This window comes from Canis lupus, chromosome 23, assembly GCF_011100685.1.
Source record: "Canis lupus familiaris isolate Mischka breed German Shepherd chromosome 23, alternate assembly UU_Cfam_GSD_1.0, whole genome shotgun sequence".
NCBI classification, from domain to species: Eukaryota; Metazoa; Chordata; class Mammalia; order Carnivora; family Canidae; genus Canis; species Canis lupus.
The window spans coordinates 38088084-38110430 of record NC_049244.1 but is presented as its reverse complement, the minus strand read 5'-3'; the positions used below and the strand labels follow the sequence as shown (position 1 = coordinate 38110430).

At 39.9% G+C, this 22347-nt stretch overlaps 1 protein-coding gene and 1 long non-coding RNA gene across 4 annotated transcripts in view; one reads left to right on the top strand and one right to left on the bottom strand.

The window, feature by feature from the left end:
• Positions 1 to 4945: 4945 nt before the first annotated feature.
• The window catches only part of LOC106557652, a 46785-nt gene continuing 29383 nt past the window's right edge, over positions 4946 to 22347 (bottom strand). For 2 of the 3 annotated variants that reach the window (XR_005377096.1, XM_038571089.1), the window contains 4 exons: positions 21599 to 21734; positions 16514 to 16620; positions 5547 to 5659; positions 4946 to 5121 (listed from right to left, as the gene is read on the bottom strand). Coding sequence is in view for 1 of the 3 variants with exons in the window: in XM_038571089.1 (XP_038427017.1) it covers positions 5110 to 5121; positions 5547 to 5659; positions 16514 to 16620; positions 21599 to 21734 (368 nt within the window). In the remaining 2 variants the exon portion in view is untranslated. The remainder of the gene's footprint in view (positions 5122 to 5546; positions 5660 to 16513; positions 16621 to 21598; positions 21735 to 22347) is intronic. The other variant, XR_005377097.1, reaches the window with a different exon arrangement.
• LOC119865404 lies at positions 8190 to 16948 on the top strand. Its single transcript, XR_005377098.1, has 4 exons — positions 8190 to 8288; positions 11961 to 12064; positions 15902 to 15958; positions 16720 to 16948. It is a non-coding gene; the product is annotated as an uncharacterized LOC119865404 (long non-coding RNA).

Genomic DNA, 22347 nt, shown 5'->3' with positions numbered 1-22347 from the left:
TGGAGACCCGGGATCCGGATCGAGTCCCACGTCGGGCTCCCTGCATGGAGCCTGCTTCTCCCTCTGCCTGGGTCCCTGCCCAACCCCCCTCTGTCGCTCATGAATAAATACATAAAATCTTTTTAAAAATTTGAGGGGAGGATTGAAATGCATCCATTTAAAAGTAACGGTAACAGGGGCGCCTGGGTGGCTCAGTGGTTGAGCGTTTGCCTTTGGCTCAGGTCGTGATCCTCGGATCCGGGATCGAGTCCCACATCCTTGCAGGGAGCCTGCTTCTCCCTCTGTCTATGTCTCTGCCTCTCTCTGCCTCTAATAAATAAGTAAAATCTCTCTCTAAAAAAAAAAAAAAAAAAACTAATAGTAATCATCTCATTACAAGTTATTAGAGGGATGGTGCCCATATAATGTAGCTTCTGGAAAACGCTCTCATAAAGAGGGAAAAGAGGGAGAATAGCTCTGAATCCTGGCATGCAAATAGTTTTGACCCGCTGGTCGCCTGCAAGGATGCCCCGGACGCAGGGGTCCATGCTCCAAGAACCTCTGCTGCTGTTTAACCTCCTCTTTTTAATGTGTAGGAGTAACACCGCTATTATCATGTGAAGGTGCCAGTTATGAAGCCTGGGCGCTTCTCTTGCTAGCCTCGGGGTCATGTTCTTCTGTTTTCTCAAGCAAAGAGACAACATCTTCCTTTTTAAGAGATAAGAAAGTTGAGGTACCAAATGCCTAAGGAGGTGACTCATTACCACCACCACCTAGTGGTGGACGCCTGTAGTGTCGGGTTTGGGATTCCAAGCCTCCCATCTCTGGTTCCTGGGCCTCTCCGCCTCTTCTCAGGCCGGGCCTTGTGTCTGGATGGGGGCTAACCAAACTCCAGGAGCCAGGCTGAGGACACAAGGATCCATAAATATGTAAAAATAGAGATATGGACACAGGGTCACATTTGGCGAGATGTTTTGTGTGCTACTTGTCGAGTGGAATGTTAAGTGGTGTGAGGGACAGAGGCATCCCTGAGGACTGATGCCCTGGGGGAAAGCCTCAGGGAAGGGGTCAAGTTTGAACTGGGGGAGGGGGGGAAAGGAGGGGGGGAGGGCAGTTGGGAGGCCCTGGAGGGCAGGGTATGAGTGAAGAAAGCACACCTTTCCAAGCTGTCAGCCCGAGCAGAGCAGCAGTAGTGGTGGCAGATGTTAATCTCACCACATTAACTTTATGAGCCAGATAAAAATGCCTATAAACAAGCCCAGATGAACATGTTTTGTTCATATTAAACGGCCATACATCTGACCAGAGATGGTTCTAAATGTGAGATAGCTAACAAAGGAGGAAGGCAAGATGAAGATAAAAATGCACTCAAGTTGTTGGGAGCTGGCCAGTTTGAGAGGGAAAAGGAGAAAAACTCAGATGAAAGGATGAAAGCCTAGAGAATGCCTTTTTATTTTCACACTTTAACATCTCTGAAATTGGACAGAACTTCCCCTACCTGCTCCAGCTGGATTGCTCTCTGCACTTAGAACAAACTTACTCATCTTCATTCCTTGCCAACGTATATTCATGCACTGCCCAGGAAATCACGGCACTTTCTGTGTTTCTTCCACTCTTTTGGCACTGGGTCACATAGCAAGTAAAAAGTGCTGTTACTGATGTTTATTGAACAATTTCAAGTTTTTTTAAATTGATAGCTCATAAATGATAAAAATGTTAAAATAGTAAAATAAGTATACAATGAAAAAAAAGCAAGTACTGTTAATAGACTCTCCAGAAATTCCTGAGTATGTACAAACACATAATACAACTCCTTAAACATTTTTTTAAAAAGACTGTATTTTGGGGCAGCCCTGGTGGCTCAGCAGTTTGACGCTGCCTTCAGCCCAGGGCGTGATCCTGGAGACCCGGGATGGAGTCCCACGTTGGACTCCCTGCGTGGAGCCTGCTTCTCCCTCTGCCTCTGCCTCTCTCTCTCTGTGTGTGTCTCTCGTGAATAAATAAATAAAATCTTTTAAAAAAAAGATTTTATTTTAAGTAATCTCTACACCCAACATGGGGCTAGAACTTACAATCTTGAGATCAAGAGTCACACACTCTACTGATTAAGGCAGTCAAGTGCCCCTAAATTTTTTTTTATTGTTATATAACACACATAACGCAGTTTACCACCATTTTAAGTGTAGAGTTCAGCAGTATTAAGTACATTTACATTGTTTTTGTTTCATTTTGTTTTTAACGAGGCTCCATGCCCAAGATGGAACCCAATGCAGGGCTTGAACTCATGGTCCTGAGATCAAGACCTGAGCTGAGATCAAGGGTCAGATGCTTATTTTTTAAAATTATGATTCTTTTTTTTTTTTAGAAGTTTTATTTATTTGTCAGAGAGAGAGTGTGCGTGTGCACACCCAAGCAGGAGGAGTGGCAGGCAGAGAGAGGAGGCTCCCCACTGAGCAAGGAGTCCAATGTGGGAGTCGATTTCAGGACTCTGGGATCATGACCTGAGCTAAAGGCAGATGCTTAACCAACTGAGCCAACTAGGCATCTCAGGACATTTACATTGTTATGCAAGCATTTTCCAGAACTTTTTCATCTTCTAAAACTAAAACTATATTCATTAAATAACTTTCTAGCTCTCCTTCTTCCGCTGGCAACCAGCATTCTTTGTTTCTGAGTTTGATTACCGTAGGTGCCTCACTGAAGCAGAATCATACAGTATTTGTCTTTTGGAGACTGGTAGCAGTGCCTTGAAGGTTCATCCATGTTGCATGTGATAGAACGTCCTTCCTTTTTAAGGCCAAATAATATTCCACTATATGGATAGATCACATTTTGTTTATCCATTCCTCTGTCAATGGACATTTGAGTTGCTTGCACCTGTTGACTATTGTGAATAATGCCACTAGGAACATGAGTATGCAAAGATCTCTTCAAAATCCTGCTTTCATTTCTTTTGAGTATATACCCAGAAGTGAGATTACTGGCTCATATTACATCAATTCATTTTTCTTTTTTTTTTTTTTTTAAGAATTTATTTATTCATGAGACAGAGAGAGAGAGAGAGGCGAGACACAGGCAGACGGAGAAGCAGGCTTCCCATGGGGAGCCCCATGTGGGACTCGATCTCAGGATCCTGGGATCATGACCTGAGCTGAAGGCAGACACTCAACCACGGAGCCACCCAAGTGCCTCTCAATTCATTTTTCATATGAGTTTTTACACATATTATCAACTCACCTGCTTTAAAAATATATATATTATATAAAAATATAATATATATTAATATATAAAATTATATAAAAAATATATTTTTTAAAAGTAATCTCTACACTCAACATGAGGCTCAAACTTACTACCCTGAGATCAAGAGTTGGATGCTCCATCGACTGAGCCAGGCAGGAATCCCTCTAGCCTGCTCTTTTTGCTTAATAGTAACAGTAGAACAGCTTTCCATATAAGCACTTCCTTATCCACATTATTCTCAATGGCTGCAGAGTATTCCACTAAGTACGTTTTCTGTATTTTATTTCCCTGAGAATCCTTCAAGACATTAAGCTGTTTCCAATGTATAATAAAGTGTTGCATTAAACATCATTACAAACATTTCCTTACAAATGTGTCAGAGTATATTTGTAAAATAAATTTCTAGAAGAATACCTAGGTCAGAAGTTATGTATTTTTCATTTTGATTACATTGCCAGATTTTACACTCTTAAAATGTCAGTCGCAAATTTCAAAAAGGTCTTTTTTTCCTTTTTTTTTTTTTTTTAAAGCAGGTACAATTTCTCAGGAGGCCTCACACATTGGATATATAAGTTCTGAAGATCTATTATATTATTTCAATTCTTACACTCTATTATTGTTTACTTTTAACATATGAGGATCTTGTTTTCCTACCTAGATGCCAAAATATTTAAGGGTGAACATAATTCTGTAACCATTCTTACCTTCACAGATAGTTTGGTTCTACAGACTTGCCAGAACTTGATTCGTACATGGTATGAATGACGCACACACAGAGACACACACACAGAGTCTTGCCTTTTTTTTTTTTTTAATACATTCATTCCTTTATTTGTTTGTTTTTTTATTTTGAGTAGGCTCCACATCCAACGTGGGGCTTGAACTCACAACCCTGAGATCATATGCTCTACCAACTGAGCCAGCCAGGTGCCCCTATGGTCTTGCTTTTCGTGTGTGTGTGTGTGTGTGTGTGTGTGTGTGTGTGTGTTTAAACTTCAAAATGGAGAGGTCTTCAGTCTTTTATTCTTCTTTTTAATTTTTCTTGTGTAGCTACTCCAAGTGAAATAACCAGAATCATTCAATTCTAACATCAACAATAACTGCCACTAATATTTATATTTGGGCATGCACTTTGAAACAAGTATTGCCCAAAAATGCTGGACAGGTGTCATCTCATTCAGTGCTCATCAAATGAGACAGGTGCTAGTTTTACCTGTATCAGGGAAAACTGAGGCTAAGTGAGGCTAACTGACTTGGGCAATGTTACACACCTGGAAATCAGCAGTTTTCTACAGAGGATTCCAGTCTATTTCATTCCCCAGTCCAGGCTTTTCATTCACACCATATCATCATGGCATATAACTTCCAGTTAATCCAACTTATCATCCATCCATTGGTCAACCACACCTCTTCCCTTCCTCATGGAACAGACATCTTCATTAGGGGAAGAGAGGGCAAAGTGATTAGAAGTTTCCTCATTTGGGGAAGATCGCCATTTTGGGGATCATCTTTCAGAAAGTGGTTATTTCCAAATATTCCTACTGTTCCCAACTGTATATATACTTACGAAAGAAGATTCTTTCTTTCTTAGATAAAGATCATGACTTCCTTCAAATCATAAATTTCACATGCATGTGAGAGGCCCCAGAGAGGAATCCTATCTATTTTTAACTAAGGCCAACTTGTGAAACCCACATTTTAGAAAATAACAAGCATAGTAGGATTCACACTATTTTGAACTTTCATTAAATAGTCATCAAATTTTAGAATTTGAAAGTGGCTTGGTTCCAGTGAAAATTACTATTATAGAACAAGCAATATCTTCCTAGGCATGTCCGGTTGGCCATGGAAATAGAAAACATCCATAAATATATATAGCATCCATATTCAGTATTTAGCCTGTGAAATAATGAACAAAAAATCATAAATTAAAAAAAGAAACAAGGAAGTTCAACTTCATACAATGGAGAGTAAACATATGTAAAGCATCACCACCTAATAGATCCCACATATTTTATAAATAGTTTAGGTAAATTCACCATTTCAAATCCACATTAAGCTAACAGGAACCAGGATCTGGGGGCACTGGGGTGGGGGAGCTGAAGACAGGAGGCAAGGTTTGCACTAACATTTGAGGGAATGATCATCATCCACCAGAATGGGCTGATGGTTTAGAATACCGTTACCTAGGACCAAAATTCTTATGATTTTATCAAGTGCAAAATCTGCTGAGGGTGGCATCTACCCTAGTTTAGTGCCCAGGCTCCATATACACAACTCCCCTGGTGGCTGCAACTCACAGACATAGACATCCAAGAGCATACCTTTTTCTTCTTTTTACGGGTAATACTCGATTTCTTGGAATTTTTCCAAATAGATTTGAAGGTGTCCGAAGAGACTTGAGGAGTGATTATGATTTTTAAGATTGGGAGTTTACCTGAGGGGGGTGAACATAACAGTAAATGGGTAGGATATCTCATAACTCCATTTGATGGACTGGTCTTAGCTTCTGAGAAGGGCATTCTCATACATTCTTATTAACTGGGCATCTTCCCTCTCACTGAATACATTTTCCCTATATCTTCTTGATGTGAGTGATCCATAACAATTTATTTCTGTAATAACTCATCACTCTAGTTCTTTCTTTTCCATTCCTACTGTCATATGTTTACTTGGATAATTGCAGGAGACTTCCAACTTGTCTTCCTAGCTTCAGACTTCCCCAACCCCAAGTCCATCCTAGAATCTACTCCCAGATTAATCATCTGAAAGTGAAATTCTGCTCTTGTCATTCATCACCTCTAATACTTTATTGACTCTTCATCTTTAGTGGACCTCTCTTGGTTTTGCTTGTCCAGCTTGCATTTTAGCTTCTTTCTGGAACAGAATCTTGAATTTACTTTGGGGTTCCACTCCCCTGTCCTCCAGGTGTGGATAGACACATAACCCAGATCTGGCCAATTAGTGGATTAATTCTCCCTGTCAGAGTGGTTGGTTAACAGGTATGTATGTGACTCATGATGGTCCACTGAAATCAGGAGAAAAGTTCTTTCTTGAGTTTAAACTGGCACAATGGAAACTTATGGCCAATGCTGCCCAACTTGCTACTGTGTGGGAAGAACCTGCCTGAGAATCAAGTCAACATAAGCAGAACTTCCAGGAGATAAAGGTAGGTAGTGTTACTGAATCCCTAAATCCAGCTGGACCTGTAGCTAGAGTCACCCTGGACTTTTAGTTACATGGGTCAACAATTTTGTGTGTGTGTACTTAGATCAGTTTGAGTTGGTCTTGTATGGCTTGAAACCAAGATTTCTCATTGATTTTCCTATAAAGCAAGATTTGTGATTTATAAGAAATATATATTTAGATTATTCAGATCTCTCACATATATTTGGCCTTTGTCCATGGTTCCTGGCTCCAAAGCCTTTGGAGTTTCCTGAGTAGTAAGAGAAATGTGAGCATTTTTTGATCTCTTAGGTATGTGGGAGGGGATGGATGAAATAGGTGATGGGGATTAAAGCGTACACCTATCATGATGAGCACTGAGTCACGTATAGAAGTGTTGAATCACTATATTGCATACTTGAAGCTAATATAACATTCTATGTTAACTACACTGGAATTTTTTTAAAAAGGAAAACTTGAAAAATATATTTGGTTCCTTGTTCTCAGTTCCTGAAAACGCCTTAGAGCTGTAAAGGTGAAATGGGTACCTTGCAATTCATAACAAACCCCTACCCACCACACCTGAGTTTATGTAAATGAGGAGACTTTGGGACAGCACGTAAGGATGGGGCTGGTGGCCAGGGGAACTAACCATAAATAGAGGCTTAGAACATTCAGTCCTATCCCCTGATTCTCCAGGGAGGGGAAAGGAGCTGGAGATTCAATCAATCACCAATGGCCAGGGGCACCTGGGTGGCTCGGTGGTTGAGCGTCTGCCTTTGGCTCAGGTCGTGGTCCTAGAGACCTAGGATTGAGTCCTGCATCAGGCTCCCCCACAGGGAGCCTGCTTCTCCCTCTGCCTGTGTCTCTGCCTCTCTCTGCGTGACTCTCATGAATAAATAAAATCTTTTTAAAAAATTCACCAATGGTCAGTGATTTAATCAATTATGCCTATGTAAAAAAGCCTCCATAAAAATCCAAAGGATAGGATTCAAACAGCTTCCAGGTTGGGAAACCAGAATGCTTCCACGTGCCACCATGCTGGGCTCCAAACTCCATGAGGACAGAGCTTCTTTGTTCAAAACCTCGCCCTCTGTATCTCTTCATCTGGCTATTGATTTGTATCCCTTAATATCCTTTGTAATAAATCAGCAATTTAGTGAATAAATTGGTTTCCTGAGTCATAATAGCTGTTCTAGCCAATTAATCAAACCTAAAGATGGGGTCATGAAAACCTCAAATTGATAGCCAGCCAGTCAGAAGCACAGGTAACAATCTGGACTTGCTATCGATGTCTGAAGTGGTGGTGGTGGTGGAGGGGGATAGTCTTGTGGGACTGAGGCCTTAACCTGTGGAATTTGATGCTATCCCCAGGTAGGTAGGGTCAGAATTGAGTTGAATGGTAGGACACCCAGATAGTATTTGGGAATGGCTTGGTGGTGTGTGGAAAAGCCTACTCCCAAGGATCCTTGGGTGGCTTAGTGGTTTGGCACCTGCCTTTGGCCCAGGGTGTGATCCTGGGGTCTTGAGATTGAGTCCCACATTGGGCTCCCTGCGTGGAGTCGGCTTCTCCCTCTGCCTGTATCTCTGCCTCTCTCTCTCTCTCTCTCTCTCTGTCTGTCTCTCAAGAATAAATAAACAAAATCTTAAAAAAAAAAAAAAAAGGCCTACTCCCATACATCAAAATTGGGGTCAGAATAATAAGACTCAAATACCTAGCATGCCATTCTGAGAGCCTGTGTCAACCCATCCTTCTGTTATTTCCTCATGGTGCTTGCCCTTCTCCCCCTTCCTGTTTCTCATCTAGCCAAATGTCTGGGCAGTGCTTGCAGGACCACAGGTGCCTCAAGTTGTAGTTTCTGGAGGTCAGGATCCACCAGGAAGAGGCCAGAAGCAGAAAGGTAAGTAAGAAATATGGTTGAAAGGAAAAAATAAGAACCTTAAAAATAGTACGGCATGTACTATAAATAAGTACTTAAAAATAGTGCTGCATAACCCTGCAGAAGATCAATTGAGATTGAAACATGAAAATGGTTGTAAGGGCATGGGAACAAATCATGCTGGGCACAGTAAAAGGGTTGTAGAGGGTAAGGTGGATGAATATGGATAAGGGACCTGGAGGTAGAAGACAATACAGTTTATAATTTCAGGACTTAGAAAGGGTTAGAAACCATGTCACTGAGAGCTTGGGTGGCACATATGTGCCTGGAAGATAAGCAAAGTCAGTATTCTATTTAGATGTTTTCCTCTGGTGAGCAGCGCTTATTGGTACTTGGTGTGGTCATCCATCCTATGGGTCATCACAAAAAAAGGTGTGGTTGTGGGGGGGTGGGATGTTGCTCTGATACTTCAGGGTGGGGTTGGGCCATAATAAAATCTAAGACAATAATTTCCCAGGGGTGTGCCTAGATTGAGGGGTTGTGCAGTAGCCCTTCATGTTTCCTGGGTCTAATTTTGGCCCAGTGTCTTCCACGTTTCCTTATAGAGCAGCAAGTTATACACCTATACAGTCTGCTAGGTGACTTGATGGACTATGTGGAATGCCTAGAAAAGAACCTGGTGTCTCACTTAGGCCACTCTAATGGGGTCCCTGGCTTCAAAGGCCTTTGATTAGGTCTAGTGTAGACCAGCTGACCTATCTAACATAATCTAAAGGAGCTTGAGGCAAATACTTCTAGTTCTCTGACTAATATCTTTTCTTTCTTTCTTTTTAAGATTTTAAAAATGTATTTGAGAGAGAGAGAGAGCAAGTAGGGGGGAGGAGCAGATGGGAGAGGGAGAAGCAGGCTCACACTAAGCAGGGAGCCCAACATGGGGCTCCACTCCTGTACCCCGGGATCATGACCTGAGCTGAAAGCAGACGCTTAACCAATTGAGCCACTCAGGCACCCTCTGACCTTATTTTCTAACAGAGCTCAGATTTTTCATATGGCAGCAATGTGCCCAGCTAAAAATGAAGGATGGGCATTTGACAGGTTTCTGACCAACTGGAAAGCATAGTATGCTGGGTATTTCTGAAATTTCCTCGTACAAGTACCGGCACTTTCTCCTTGTCCCTTCCTTCTGGTCTGGAATGGAAATGGGAGGCTCTCAGTGAAGTAGCTACCTTACAGCTATGAGGATAAAAGCTACCTGCTAAGGCTGATGGTGGAGAAAGAGAAATGAATGATATTGAGGCGTATCTATACCTGCTCAGTCTTCCTCTACCTGATTAAACCACTATAGCTGGTTCTCTAGTTCATGTAGTCAAATATCATCTTTAACTGATGCAGAAGTTAATAGCAAATAGGAAGAAATCATTGTCAGGGAGAAGGCCCACCTATAGAGGAGGACAGGAGGCAGAAAACAAGTCAATCAGAAAACAAGGTCTAAAGTCTTGACCACTGTGAAGGTCAGGAGGGAGTATAGGCTATATGGCTCAGGCTGTGAGGAATGTTCGGGGCTGGAAACCACGTGAAATGGGGCCAGTAATGTGGTATGGGGGCCAGCTTGAAGCCTCAGAGGATTAATGCTACAACCACACCCACAAAAAACACAGTCTTGTTCCCTGAACATCACATTTTTTATCATCCTTTTCACTTCTTTATAAAACTCTAGCCCTTCACATTCATGTGTGAGGCCTCTAACTCCTTAGTGGAAGCTGAGGTGATGTAAGATAGCAGGAGATATTGGGCTGTGCCTTGGTGGCTCAGTTGGTTAAGTGTCTAACCTCGGCTCTGATCATGATCACCTGAGCTGAAGTCAGACGCTTAACCAACTGAGCCACCCAGGTGCCCCAAAGTTCTTTTTATATTATTTGCTCTTTCCAGTAAAAATTTTACGTATTGACTGTTACCCTTCCTCTCACCAAACCTCTCAAGAGTGATATTTCACAATTTTTAGTTAAAATCAACACTTGGTGTATTGACTGGTATGGTCATATATTTTTTGTACACGGTGTTTATAACTCCTTTTTTTTAAAGATTTTATTTTTAAGTGATCTTTATACCCAACTTGAACGTACAACCTCAACATTAGGAGTTGTACACTCTACTGAATGAGCCAGCCAGCTGCCCCACTTTCTTCTTTCTTCTGAGTTAATGTCTTAATTTTTCCTTCACATTGTTTTCTGTGTACCTGTTCTAAATATTCTTCCCAATATCTTTTATTTGTCATACACCCATTATCTTGGAAACTACTTACATATTTCCTTTTTTTTGAGATTTTATTTATTTATTTATTTATTTATTTATTTATTTATGAGAGAGCACAAGCAGTGGAAGGGGCCAAGGAAGAGAGAGAAACAGACTCCCCACTGAGCAGGGAAACTGATGTGGGGCTCGATCCCAGAACCCTGAGATCATGACCTGAGCGGAAGGCAGAGACTCAACCACTGAGCCACCCAGGCACCCCTACTTAAGTATTTCCAATGCTCTATTCAGTTTTTACTGTAGTCTTCTATTTTTCTGCTTCAATTTGGACTAGTTCTGACCCTCAACCATCATCTGGGATTCCCTTTTCTCCTTTTCTGTATTGGTTCCTGATTTCTGGATTCTACATTCTTCATCTTTATGGTTTATTCTCATTTTGTTCAAGTGTGTTTTCTGGGAGCTTCCTAGGAAACAGAGGAGGCACAGAGTTTGAGTTCTTTTTTTTTTTTTTTTTTTTTTTTTTTTTTTTTTTTTTACAGAGTTTGAGTTCTTATGTGCTGAAAAGATCTTTACTTTATCCTCATACTTGGCTAGAAACTGGGAATGGATAGAGTTCTCACACAGTTGTCATGGCACACATGTCCCACAGTTTCTAGCTTCCAGTTAGAAGTCTGATGTCATTCTGATTCCCAGTCTTTTGAATGGAATATACAATATTTATCTGTAAGCTGTTAGATTCCCCTCTTTGTTGTCTAGGGTCCTAAATGCCATGGTGACAGAGTTGTTATTATTCACTGTTGCTGGGCACTCAACAAAGCTCTTTCAATATGCAGATTTGTGTGTTGATTCAGGGAAAGTTCTTGATTTGTTTGGTAATTATTTGATAATGCCCTCTCTCCACTTTTCTCTGTTCTCTCTTTCTGAACTATGAGTTAAATACTGGGGTTCACAGACTGATCCTCTCTCATGTATTCTCCCCAATTTTTCATTCTAATTTTTTAAAAAAATTATTTATTTATTCATGAGAGACACACACAGAGAGAGACAGAAAGACAGAGAAGCAGAGACTTAGGCAGAGGGAGAAGCAGGCTCCTTGCAGGGAGGCCAGTGTGGGACTCGATCCCGGATCCCAGGATCACACCCTGAGCTGAAGGCAGATGCTCAACCGCTGAGCCACTCAGATGTCCCTCATTCTAATTTTAAAGACTTGTTTGACTCCATATTTCATCATTTGTTTTGAAATATTTATTTTGGCTATCATTTGTATTTGCCAAGAACTTTTTCTTATTTTCTAATTATTCTTTTTTCACAGCATCCTGTTCTTGTTTTATAGATGCATTATCTTCTGTTTCACGGGGGGAAGTTGTAACTAATTTCTTTTTTTTTTTTTTTTAACTTTCTGTGTTGTCTATCTTCAGAGTTCCCTTTTTCTTTCTGTTTCAGGCTTGGTTTCATCTGTTGAAGACTTGCCTCAAGTGTCTGGAGATTCTCAGATTTCTGTTCACAGTGAAGCATGAGGCATCCAAAGGCTGATGGGAAGCTCCTCTGTATGAGCAGGGCTTGCTTACTTGCTGGGTTTTTTTGAAGGGTGAGGGCATGGCCAGGGGTCAGCATCTGTTGTTCCTTTCTCTGGGGCTATTCAGTTTATCAAAAAATACTCTAGAGGCGTGGATGGTTCAGTGGGTTAAGCATCTGACGCTTGATTTTGGCTCAGGTCGTGATCTTAGGGTTTTGAGATCAAGCAAGCCCTGTGTCAGGCCCTGCACTAGGTGTGGAGCCTGCTTAAGATTCTCTCTCTCCCTCTCTCTCTGCCCCCCCACCTCATGTGCATGCTCTCTGAAAGAAAAAAAGAAAGAAAGAAAGAAAGAAAGAAAGAAAGAAAGAAAGAAAGAAGAAAGAAAGAAAAGAAAGAAAATACCCCAGGCTTCTATACGGCCATCAGCCTCCAGAAGCAGCGTAGACAAAGGTGCCTCAGGTAATGGTAAAGGCTGAGTCCCAAGTGTTCAGTGTATATAGAATTTTCCCTAGTCCTCCTCTTTTCAGCTTCTTACTTTACCCTCATTCTCTGCCACACTGGGTGTCCTGGGTCTGCTGGAAGCTCTGTTTGATTTTTCCAGAGAAAACTCACCTATATGTGAGTTTAAATAAAAAATTTAAATAAATAAAAATAAATTTAAATTAATTTAAATTTTTAAAAATTTAAATAAATAAAAAAAGCTTCTACATAATAAAAAAGAAGAAAGAGAAAGAAAGAAAGAAAGAAAGAAAGAAAGAAAGAAAGAAAGAAAGAAAGAAAGAAAGAAAAAAAAGAAAGAAAGAAACCTCATTAACTGGTCTTTTTTCTTCTGTTCTCACCTCTCCCCCAATCTGTTTTCAACAGAGAGCTGGAGTAATCCTGTTAAGATGTGGGTCAGATCAGGTCACTCTTCTCAAAATTCTCAAATGCCTTTCCATCTCAATAAAGTTAAAAATTAAAGTCTTCATAATTGCCAAGAAGGCCCCCTGCTGTCCATGCTTGCTTCTTGGAACTCTTTTGTCCTATTACTCTCCTATTCTTTCTCCCTCCACTCCTGCCATGCTGGTTTCCATTGTGGTTTTAGAACATACCAGGTAGCCTCCTGCCATAAGCCTTTGCACTTGCTGTTCTGCTTACCTGAACTGCTCTTTTCCTAGATATCTACATGGCTTGTTCTCTCACACCTTCCAGTCTTTACTCAAATGTTTCTTCTTAGAACAGCCTTCTCTGGCTATCCTAACTCAATTCCCATCCCCTGACATACATGCTTTATCTCCTTTTCTTGCTTTATTTTTCCATCAAGTATGATCCCCATCTGATATGCAATGATATATTTTACGTCTCTTTATAGTTGGTTTACTGTCTGGCATTCACTAGGAAGTAAGACCCAAGAAAGCAGGGATTCACTGCTCAACTCAGACAAAGCCTGGCATTTGTGGGGTGTCCCAATCAGATGTGCAGGCCACCAATGTGGGGTGCTCCAATTGGGTGGAGGCTGGCAGCATGGGGGGGGGTGAAAGAATTTACTCAAGGCAGAACAAAAGAGATAAAAGGTTACTGAATACGCTACAAGGGAGTGGTGGACAGGACAGCAAGGGAGAGACTGTCTGCTAGGAGGCAGTGGCGAAGGGCCACAGTTATAGGGTGAAGTGAGGAGGCAGGGAATGTATGGGATCTACCCTTTTCTGGTAATCTTAGGAACTGTGCCTGGTTGTAATTGGTCAGTTAGGGCCTATGGCTATTTCAAGGAGAGTCACTTAATGAGCCTGTTTGCATTTGGCTTGGTGGTCACTGTGGGCCCTTTGCCTTGTTCTACAGCATTTAATAAATTTATGTTGAAATAATTAGATAAATAAGAATGGATAAATGAAGTCTTATGTTGTTTTAAAAATTAGTAAAAAAGCAACCCTATAATATATGTTTATCCCTCTGCTTTTATTATTATTATTATTTTTTTTTTGGTAACTAGTGAGGTTCCTGATGTTTCTGAGAAAGCTTTCATTGTGTGTGTTCCATCATTAAAGGTAGCTCATTAAGAATTCCTTGGTAGACATAAATGACTTTAGGCTGTTAATTTGGATTTCATGGAAGAAGTAGAATTAGGACTAGAAATTAGCTTGTTAACTTGCAAATGATAAGAACACACAAGCAATCAAAAGAAGAACATTAGTTCTATAATCAGTGATAATACTAATCACTTTTAATGTTTAAAAGATGCCATTAAGACTAAATGGCAAGAGATTTCCCTATTGAATCCAACCAGCTAACCCTGTTTCGAGGAGTCTTTTTTGGTGTTCAAATTAACAATGAAGTGCTCCATCAGAAACATGCCATAATTATTTTGGTTTAAAATGTGGATGCATTAAAGCTACTCATGATATATACTACTATATTTGTGGGGAAAACGCTTTCTTGAACTATAAATTGTTTTTTAATGCTTTTTAAATGAAAATCTGCATTTTCAGGTGGGTATTTCATAATTATTGTCCCTGTTTATGCAAATTGAACCATTTACTAAGCAAGCACAATGTCTTGCAGCTCCAAATAAGTACTCGATGAGAATAATTTGCCATTAAATCAGCTGAGACTGTCCATCATTAGCACTCACAGTAATGATCAGAAGACTGCCTGCAGCTTTTTATAATGTCTTCTGCCACAAAGTATAGAGAGAAAGTGACCATGGTGCTAAGGGAAACCAAATGAAGTCATTAACCCGCTTTCAGCTTATTAAGCTTAAAGTTAAATTTAAAATTGTTTTAACAAAATAATTCTATTGAATTTGAACTCAACTCTGATGGACTAGGAAGTAGATGTTCTGTTTCTCCAAAATAAAGGGATAACTCAAAACTCTTGGGATCATTTGGTTGGCTGTGAAGAAATGATGAGACAGTGGTTTTGGTTTAAAAATGGCAACATGGTAGATAGTAATATGTAATTCTGCTCTCGAAAACTGCCAGGGCTAGAGAAAAAAGCAATCTAAAACTATGCCATGTCTCTATGGTCATTTTATAGAAGAAATGATAAAGACCAATGCTTGTACTACTAAATTCTCACCATGTAACCTGCCAGATAATGCACCAAGATTTCTTTCTCCCTTTTTAAACACTGAATTTGGATGTTCAAATCTGTTTACAATGTCTTTAATTGAGCTTTAGTATTATTTTTTTATTTATTCATGAGAGACACAAAAAGAGGCAGAGACATAGGCAGAGGGAGAAGCAGGCTCTTTGTGGGGAGCCTGATGTGGGATTGGATCCCAGAACCCCGGGATCACTACCTGAGCCAAAGGCAGACACTCAACCACTGAGCCACCCAGGTACCCCTTTTGGGCTTTATTTTGTTTATTTATTTTTTAAAGATTTTATTTATTTATTCATGAAATACAGAGAGAGAAAGAGGCAGAGACACAGGTAGAGGGAGAAGCAGGTCCCATGCAGGGAGCCCAATGTGGGAATCAATCCTGGGACTCCAGGATCAAGCCCTGGGCCAAAGGCAGGGGCTAAACTGCTGAGCCACCCAGGGATCCCCTGGGCTTTATTTTAAATGCTGCTTCCTCATCTTCTGTCTGCAGTAAAATAGCTATGTTAATTCTGGTCATGCATATTAATGAAGGAGGGGGGCAGGGTTGGCTAATGTTAAATAATAAAGGACTCCTGATGCTCTCCCAATGTCAATCACAATTTAAACAATCTTTGATGGTCCAGCAAGCATGTCAGAATCTTATAAGGGATGTCACTTCAGTTTTCCAATTGCTGTCTGGAGAAATATCTGTAGGTTAGTTTGTGGGGGAGAATACAGAATAGGAGAGTCCCTCAGAGAATATTCCTTATAGTAACCCTCCCCTAACCAGTGTTTTCTCTTTCCACAGCTCCAGTTACCCATGGTCAGGAAGCAGATAGTCTTCCTTCTGAAGAACCAACAGAAGGTCAGTAGGAGCCTAACGCTGCTGTGACATTCCCCTCATTTCATCTCTTCACGCAAGTTTTGTCATCGTACATCATCACAAGAAGAGTACAGTACAGTTAGATATTTTGAGAGAGAGACCACATTCACATATTTTTAATTACAATGTATGCCATAAGTATTCTTGTTTACTATTAGTCATTATTGTTAATCTCTTACTGTGCCTATTTATAAATTAAACTCTCATAGGCATGTTTGTATAGGAAAAAAAAAAACACAGTATATATAGGGTTTGGTCTTATCTGTAGTTTCAGGCATCCGTTGGGGGTCTTGGAACATGTTCTCCAGAGACTACTATGCTTAGGTCAAAGATGACATATGATATCATAAAAGTTCTTGAACTCTGTGCAAATCACTGGGCAAATGGACACAAGGGTATGTGGCTTATGACAGTGCTCCTGGTCATCGCTTAGCTCAGACCAGTTATTTAATGAAAGAAGTAGAGTGGGTCATGAAAAGTATAGGGGTGAGCAGATGTTGGACAAATGCAGAGGAACACAAACCACAAACACTCTACCTGTCTTTCTGGCTCTCAGTGCTTCAAGTATGTGAGCAGCAGCCGTTTCTCCTAGGACATTGTTTCCAAGGTCAATTTCCCTTAAGTGAGCAGAGTATGTGATCAGGCTGGCCAAAGAAAATGACAAATCAAAATGGCATCGTGCCAAGCACGCTTACTCAAAGAAACTCAATCTATTTATTTTGGAGTATGATTTCTCTTTTTAGGTCTTCAACACTCTCCTCGACCGCCCTTTCAAAGATGATGCGCTGACCCAATTTGAAACTACAGCTATCCTGAATCCAGGTTCTTCCAATCTACTTTCTTTAGTTTGGATGCCTCTCCTAAGTAAATTGGTAGGATGAAGACTTTTAGTTGCCTTAAATCTTCCATTTATCTATTCAGAAGATACGGTGTGGTATTGTGCAGGGCTTCCCAGTCTTTTAGATTCTACAAACAGTAAAATGTCAAAAAGCTTTGAGAAGACTGGTTTGACAACTTTTATCAAATAAATAACAGTTCTCACCTAGCAACACTTATAGTCCAACTATTTTTAGACAAAATTAGGGAAGGCATAGTGTCAAAATAAAGGATAGCTTTTAAAATTAAGTAAGCTTAGCTTTATGAAAAATGAACACTACACCTGCCTTTTTTTCTAATTTCTTTGAGGATTATTAAACATTCCTTCATGTCCTAGCACTGTCCTGCCAACTGGTCTTTGAGAATCTCTGGCATCATGAGCAGACATGATCTCTGGGTGAAAGCCTGGGCTCCTGGCCAGCTTCTACCTCCTGTCAACCGTGTAATCATGGGCAGGCCATGTGCCCTCTTGGGTCTTATCTTTCTCGTCTGTAACACTGGCCCCCAAATTGGCTCTTCTGCCTATTTCATCAGGTTGTGGTGAAAACAGAATGAAGCAGTTTTTGTGAAACTATCTTGCAAAATCCAGTATCAGAGATGTTATTATGCTGAGTGCACGCTTACTAAATGCATATATGTCTAACATTACAGGGATCAAAGAAATTTAACACATGGCCTCTGCTCTGAAAGAAATTATCACACAACTTTCAATAAAACAATTTTGAGTCCTTCTCATGCACTGGGGATATGATATTTCAGTTAAGATCTGTAGTAAATACAAGGTCATTTTCCCTGTACACACTTTCTATTGATTCGGCAGCCAGAACTCAAGGGTGGGGTTCAATGGTTCTGCAAGACTCTCCCTCTCAAAGGTCTTGCTCCCAAGGAAATAGCCTATCTAATCAGGACTTGCCTGGTTTTGGCTTCCTGAACTGACTGCCTGTGTCCAATTCCGTCAGATAAGATGGGTGAAAGCAGGGATGCTTCAGGAGGGAGCAGGGATTACAGAAGGAGAAGGGATAGTATTGAAAACAACTTCACAACTTGACAATTCTGCATCTAAGTCTGATATTCAGCCTCACAGGAGCTAAGTTTTTTTTTTTTTTTTAAAGATTTATTTATTTGACAGAGAGAGCACACATAAACAAGGGGCGGGAGTGGCAGGCAGAGGAAGAAGGGACAAGCAGGTTCCCCACTGAGCAGGGAACCTGACATGGGGCTCGATTCCAGGGCCCTGGAATCATGACCTGAGCAGTCAAAGGCAGATGTTTAACTGACTGAGCCACTCAGGCACTCCATGAGTTAAGATTTTATAAAGCATTCACTATGCATCAGATGTGATCAGGGCCATCCACGTCCTCCAAAGGTGTGAGTGGGGCTGAAATCTGCCAAGCTCTGCTTGTCAAGTTCTGGGATCTGAAGCATAGACCTAGAAAGGGTAACCTCTTCTGACTCATGGGCCAGAGGTAGTGCCTATTTTAATTTATCTGCCTGGAGGGGCCCTTTTTCTAATTTGTATTAAGGGGCTAGTTAGAGCCCTATGCACTATATTTAACATGTTACATACATGATCTAATTTAACCCTATAACAGTTTCTTGAGTTAAACACTATTATTATCCCCATTTTTACAAATGAGGAAACTGAGTTATAGAGAAGTTACAATAAAAAAATATATATAGGTTAAAAGTAAAAGGACAGAGGGATGCCTGGGTGATTCATTGGTTGAGCATCTGCCTTTGGCTCAGGGCATGATCCCGAGGTCTGGGGATCGAGTCTCACATCAGGCTCCCTGCGAGAAGCCTGCTTCTCCCTCTGCCTATGTCTCTGCCTCTCTGTCTCTCATGAATAAATAAATGAAATCTTTTAAAAAAAGGCAAAAGGACAGAAACAGATATACTATGCTAATATTAATCCAAAGGAGGCTGAAGTAGCTATATTAATACTCATCAAGGTATATTTCATAGAAGGGAATATTACCAGAGATAAAACTATTACTAGGGATTTTATAATGATAATAAGGGTCAATTCTTCAAGTGACTTAAATGTTTTTTTCACAACAGATTTTAAAAATATATGAAGCAAGGGGCACTGGGTGGCTCAGTTGGTTGAGCATCCAACTCTTGATTTTGGTTCAGGTCATGATCTAGGAGTCCTGGGATTAAACTCCCACATTGGGCTCTGCACTCAGCAGGGAGTCTGTTTGAGATTCTCTCTTTCTCGCTCTGCCCCTGCCCCTGCTCACATGCTCCCCTCCTCCTGCTCTCTTTCTCTCCCACTCTCTCTAAAAAATAAATAAAATAAATCTTTTTAAAAACCACATGAAGCAAAACTGATTAAATTGCAAGGAGATACAAAGTCACAATTACCCCTCTCTCAATAATTGATAGAACAAGTAAATAGAAAATTTGTAAAGATATAGAAAACCATAACAATGCTGCCAAACAACTGGACCTAACTGACATTTATTAACATTCCAACCAAAAATAGTTGAATACACATTCTTTACAAGTGCACATGGAACATTCACCAAGATAGATGATAATCTGGGCCAAAAACAAGTATGTTCTCTAATCACAGCATAATTTCATTAGAAATCAACCATAAAAAAATATTTGAAAAATTTACAAATATGTAGAAACTAAACAGAACTCTTAAATAACCCATATGTCAAAGAAATCAAAAGGGAAATTAGAAAATAGTTTGACTTAATGACAATAAAAATATGACATATCAAAATTTGCAAGATGCAATGAAAAAATGTTTAGTGTTAATAATATATTTACATTAGAAATACAGAAAGTTTAAAATAAAAAACTTAAGCTTCTATCTTAATAAAAAGAAGAGCACATTAAACAGGGAAAATAGAATAAAGTTAAATAATAAAAATAAGAGTATAAGTAATTGAAATTGAAAAAATTAAAATATTAGAGGAAACCAAAAGGAAGTTCTTTGAGATGATCAATAAAATTGATAAAATTCTAATCATGTTGATTGGGGAAAAAAGAGAGAAAACAAATTATCAATATTAAGCACAAGAGAGGAGACATCACTACAGATCCTCCAAATAGGAAAATGATGAGAAGGAAACATTATGAATAAATTTAAGACAATAAATTTGAAAACTTAGCCAAAATGAACCAATTGCTTAAAAGATATAAAGATATAACGCCCCCCTCCCACAATAACCAGGATAGCCTTCCATCTATTAACAAAATTAAATTTGTAGTTAAAAAATCTTCCCATAAAGAAAACTCCAAGTCCAGATGTCTTCACTGGTGAATTCTAGCAAATATTTAAAGATAAAATAATGCCCATTCTAATATAAGTTCTTTCATAAAATAGAAAAGGAGGGAACACTTCGTAACTCATTCTGTAAGGCCAAAATCACCTTGATCCCAATAACAAAGGAAAACATTACAAGAAAAGTAGGCAGCAATATCCCTGATGAACACAGATGTGAAAACTCCTAACAAAATGTTAGCAATATACTAAAAAGATAATATATCAGCAATGTATTAAATCTACCAATATACTAAGAGAGAAATAAAATGATGTTTATTAATATAACTATTATAAAAACAGCAGCCGGGCAGCCCAGGTGGCTCAGCGGTTTAGTGCCGCCTTCAGCCTGGGGCCTGATCCTGGAGACCCAGGATTGAGTCCTATGTCGGGCTTCCTGCATGGAGCCTGCTTCTCCCTCTGCCTGTGTCTCTGCCTCTCTCTCTCTCTCTCAAAACAAAACAAAACAAAGCAAAAAAAACAAAAACAAAAACAAAAAAACAAAAAACAGCAGCCAAGGTATCCAAGTTGGAAATTCCCAACTTTCCTAAATAAAGAAGTTTATTTAAAAAAGGATATTTTTCGTCTAAAATAAATAGCCATCAATCCAGCCCTCAAGTCTCAAATCTTAGTTCTGTTCTGTTGTCTTTCATTGCCCTAAAGTGCTATCAGTACTGATGTCTAACATGGTATAACCTGGAGCCCTCCACTGAGCAAGCTTTCCTACTGTGCTGCAGATGCTCACTGTGGCTTAGCCCACTGGGTTTGGAATTCAAGAGAGCTGGGCAAAGAGATGTCCAAGGTTGCAGCATAAATATGGCAAGGAAATATTCTGTTTTCCAGAAGCTTTTGAGAAAAGTTCTGTTTTTCTGCCTAGGTAGATTGAGACAACTTTGTAATAAAAAAAATAGTATTCACTCTTGAGTAGGCTGCCTTTCTTCCTTAGGTCACATGGCTGACTTTAGGGAAGAAAAATCTGGAGCTCATAACTCCTGCCTTTCCTCAGTTGCCAACTTCATTAAATGGGGTTTCTAGTGAGGTCTTTGGAACTCCTTTGTGGGCTCATATACAACTGCCATGCCATTTTTATGATTTCAGGCCTTCCCTTAAGATCACAGGTGGGTCGCTGCTTCCCTTTCAGAGCTGAAAAACCTCATTTGGCGCTGTTTCAATTAAAACAAATTGCAGGGACGCCTGGGTAGCTCAGTGGTTGAGCGTCTGCCTTTGGCTCAGGTCGTGATCTGGGGGTCCTGGGATTGAGTCCCGCATCGGGCTCTGGGCAGAGAGACTGCTTCTCTCTCTGCCTGTGTTTCTGCCTCTCTTTCTGTGTTTCTAAATGAATAAATAAAATATTTTTTAAAAAATAAAATAAAATAAAATGAATTGTAATTAAATCATTGTCCCTATGATTTAAACCAAGCACCTAGTTTTAGAATGCGAACAAATAAAACCTCTTTTCTACTCACCACATTAAAATCTGAGTGAATTCCAACAAGCCATTTTCTCCTTCTTTTCCTTTTCCGTCTATGCCATTATCTGCCAAATACAATTTCACTAACCAAGGACCAGCTTCAGTCAAATCTTTCATCTTTTTCTTGATTCCTATCAGAAAGTAATATTTTATTATTTTTAGACAATAGCTCCCCCATTTGCCACCAGCTAAGTTGATCTTATTTTTTTAAAACTGCACTTATTTGACTGGTGTGAGTAGATGCATTTTGCAGTATAATGAAGGAAATACATACAATTTAAGAACGCCTTTAAAAAAATACTTTATTCTTTATTCTTTACCATAGCAAGCCCCAGATTGCTCTGTATGAAAGGAAATTTCACTTAAGATTTAGACTGTTACCTTTACTTTGGCTAAAGAGGAAAATCGATGTCTTTAGAAATTTCCTGGTAGAAGATAAATGAGCTGCCCACTGATCCTGGGGAAGTGATAGTCCTTCTCCAGGGATTCAGCTCTTTAAAAGAACCTGCAAAGCTGTCACATTTTTTGAGCCCTAGAAGAGCAAATTTGAAGGAGAAAGAACCATCTTGCCTTTGTGGACTTCCCGACTGAGGTCAGTGGTCCTGGAGTCTGATTCATCCCCATTGGTCTATTCAGCTTTCATAAAGTTCAGTGTCAGTGCTGCAGCAAGGCATATGTACACATTTAATTATACCAGTTCAAATTTAAGAGTTTGGTGAAGACAAAGACAGGAAGAGGATGGAA